The 2,290-nt window shown below is 39.4% G+C and overlaps 2 protein-coding genes across 2 annotated transcripts in view; both read right to left on the bottom strand.

Moving 5' to 3' along the window:
* Positions 1–283: 283 nt before the first annotated feature.
* LOC133728453 (uncharacterized) lies at positions 284–1,251 on the bottom strand. The gene is made up of 2 exons (XM_062155868.1): positions 662–1,251; positions 284–515 (listed from the first exon to the last, which is right to left on the bottom strand). The coding sequence occupies exons 1-2, from the start codon at positions 1,249–1,251 to the stop codon at positions 284–286; spliced, it is 822 nt and encodes a 273-aa protein (XP_062011852.1).
* A 97-nt stretch (positions 1,252–1,348) lies between these two features.
* Positions 1,349–2,290, bottom strand: part of LOC133728450 (uncharacterized) — a 5,395-nt gene continuing 4,453 nt past the window's right edge. Inside the window, exons 9-10 of the mRNA XM_062155865.1 lie at positions 2,102–2,243; positions 1,349–1,582 (exon numbers count right to left, since the gene is read on the bottom strand). Of these exons, the coding sequence (XP_062011849.1) occupies positions 1,349–1,582; positions 2,102–2,243 (376 nt within the window). The remainder of the gene's footprint in view (positions 1,583–2,101; positions 2,244–2,290) is intronic.

Here is a 2,290-nt window from a genome sequence, read left to right as displayed (position 1 = left end):
ACCTTTAGGGGTCTAATGGACATAATAGCCTGAGAGATTTCATCATCAGTCACCTGTTGCAAAAGACAGTCATTATCAGTAATACTAGGATCAATAATGGAAATAAAGTCCAACAAGTCAGATTCATTGATATGGTGGTTATCTAGCTGAAATCTATTTTTGAAATTTTGCTCAAGAATTTCAGCTGTAGCCCAGTTACCAATCGGATCTCTGAGCTTTGAGATATGGTTAATTTTCTTTCTCACATTTGCCTGAGTTTGGAAAAATTTATTGTTTCTGTCGCCTAGAGAAAGCCAGTTTGCTTTTGCTTTTTGTGCCTATAAGTTTCTTCATCTTTGTAAAGCTGCATGAGTTCCTCTCTAATGGCCATATCCCTCTCCTTAAGAGTCTGAGAAGTAGGGAAAATCATTAGTTGTTGTTGGATGTCATAACTTCTGGAATTCAGATTCTCCATTCTCTTGAAAATATTTCCATAGAAAAGTTGTTCCACTTTTGTGCCTGATGAGAGAATTGACCTACAATAGTGAGAAAATTAAAAATAGGATTAGTATCAGCAGTTTGTTTCCAAATGGTGCTCACAAAAGGTTTAAAATCCTTGTGTGAGAGCCACATTGCCTCTAATTTGAAAGATTTGGGCCTTTTCCTGTGCTCACTATGTAACGTGAGACAAATTGGACCATGATCTAAACCAATAATTGGAAGATTTTCCAGCTTTAGATTTGGATAATCATTCAGAAAGTTACTATTGACATAGGCTCTATCAAGTCTTTCGAACATAAGAGTATCATCTTCATGTTTATTCGTCCAAGTAAAGGGGAGGCCAGAGGCTCTTAGAGAGAGCAAACGTAGATCATTTAAAAAACTGGAAAATTTTAACATATATCTGGTAACAACTTGGTTGCCCCCAAGTTTTTCTTCTAAGTCCAAAATACTATTGAAATCACCGATTAAAGCCCAGCAGTCATTATAAGGAGGTTGTAAAGTAGCAAGGGTATTCCAGAGTTCAAGTTGCTTTTCCTTTTTAGGATAGGCATAAACAAAGGTTATAAAGCTAGTGTGCTGCAAGGTTAAGTCAGTTAGGCGACAATGGATAAAACGGTCATGAGGTTGAATGATTTCTAAATTAATTGATCTAGTATTCCAAAGTAGAACCATTCCACTACACTGTCCTAGTGCATTAACGACGAAAGAATCATTAAACGGAAGTTTCCTGGTCTTATTTAAAATATTAGAAGAAGTTCTGGTATCCATGATACAAAGAACATCCACATCAAACAGGAAACATAGAAATGGGCTTGTGCCACAAAACCATCCCAGGCACTGCCCCTACTATTCCAAGACATAATCTTCATGGTTTCTGGAGTTTGGGAGAAGAGGCGCCACCCTCCGCTTCCTCAGCATCTGCCATGCTGTGGTCTTCAGCCATATCCCGAATACGTTTCCTTGATCCAATGCTCATGTTTGAACTATCAGCCATAAGGAATAGACCCCTCTTTCCATCTACCATCTTGATATCATATTCATTTAGGTCATCCTCCTTGCTAACAAATTTAGACCTTCTAGCATCACTAAAGTTCTGAAACTGCATGTCAAGTTGACTAAAGTTAGCATAGAAAAAATCAATAACATATGTAGGAGAATAGAGCTCCACTGGAGTAGGGTTTAATTCTAAGGTATGGTCGTCATAGAGTTTAGCAATTTCAGGAAAGTTAGAATAAGATAGTAAAAAATGATCATTTATGGCAGTAGATCTCACCACTTCCTCATCGCTTGAAGATGAGTACTTGGACCGTTTGTTAGCCTTGTCCTCTTCATTGTCACTAATGACAATGACTCCATGACCTTGCGTAGCATCTTTGAAAGAGATTCCTGGTTTGACCAGGGCCTACAACTTGTTTGCCTTTTGCAGCAGTAGTTTTTCCTTCAGACCGAGGTCCTTCAACCTTGTTGTCACTAGAAGCAGCAGTTACTTTTGAAGTCGCCTTGCTCCTGCGTCGGACAGTGGTCCATCCCGGGGAAGGGGGGTTAGGTTTGCATTGTTGAGGTTGCAATCATCATGATCTACCTATCTTTTGGCCGGCTCGGGGAAATAAATCATGACATTTTCAGAGGGAAGGCCCCTAATCTCGGAGTCCACCTCCATGCCCTCAGGTTCCACATCATTGTCTCCCTCTTCTCTATCAACCATAATGAAATGCTGATCTTTCTTTTTGCGAGGGCATTCCATGATCTTATGCTTATGACTGCCACACTCGAAGCAAACTTCAAATACTTCATACGACATAAAAAC

This window comes from Rosa rugosa, chromosome 2 (assembly GCF_958449725.1).
Source record: "Rosa rugosa chromosome 2, drRosRugo1.1, whole genome shotgun sequence".
Classification (NCBI taxonomy): domain Eukaryota; kingdom Viridiplantae; phylum Streptophyta; class Magnoliopsida; order Rosales; family Rosaceae; genus Rosa; species Rosa rugosa.
The sequence above is the reverse complement of the archived record's forward strand: the minus strand, read 5'-3'. Positions and strand labels throughout refer to the sequence as shown.

What these genes read in the sequence shown, in the direction of transcription:
- LOC133728453 (XM_062155868.1), bottom strand. Translation starts at nt 1,251, where the DNA reads ATGGATACCAGAACTTCTTCTAATATTTTAAATAAGACCAGGAAACTT. An exon ending in CATGGTCCAATTTGTCTCAC is followed by an intron (nt 516 to 661) that starts GTTACATAGTGA and finishes TCACTATTGTAG; the next exon opens with GTCAATTCTCTCATCAGGCA.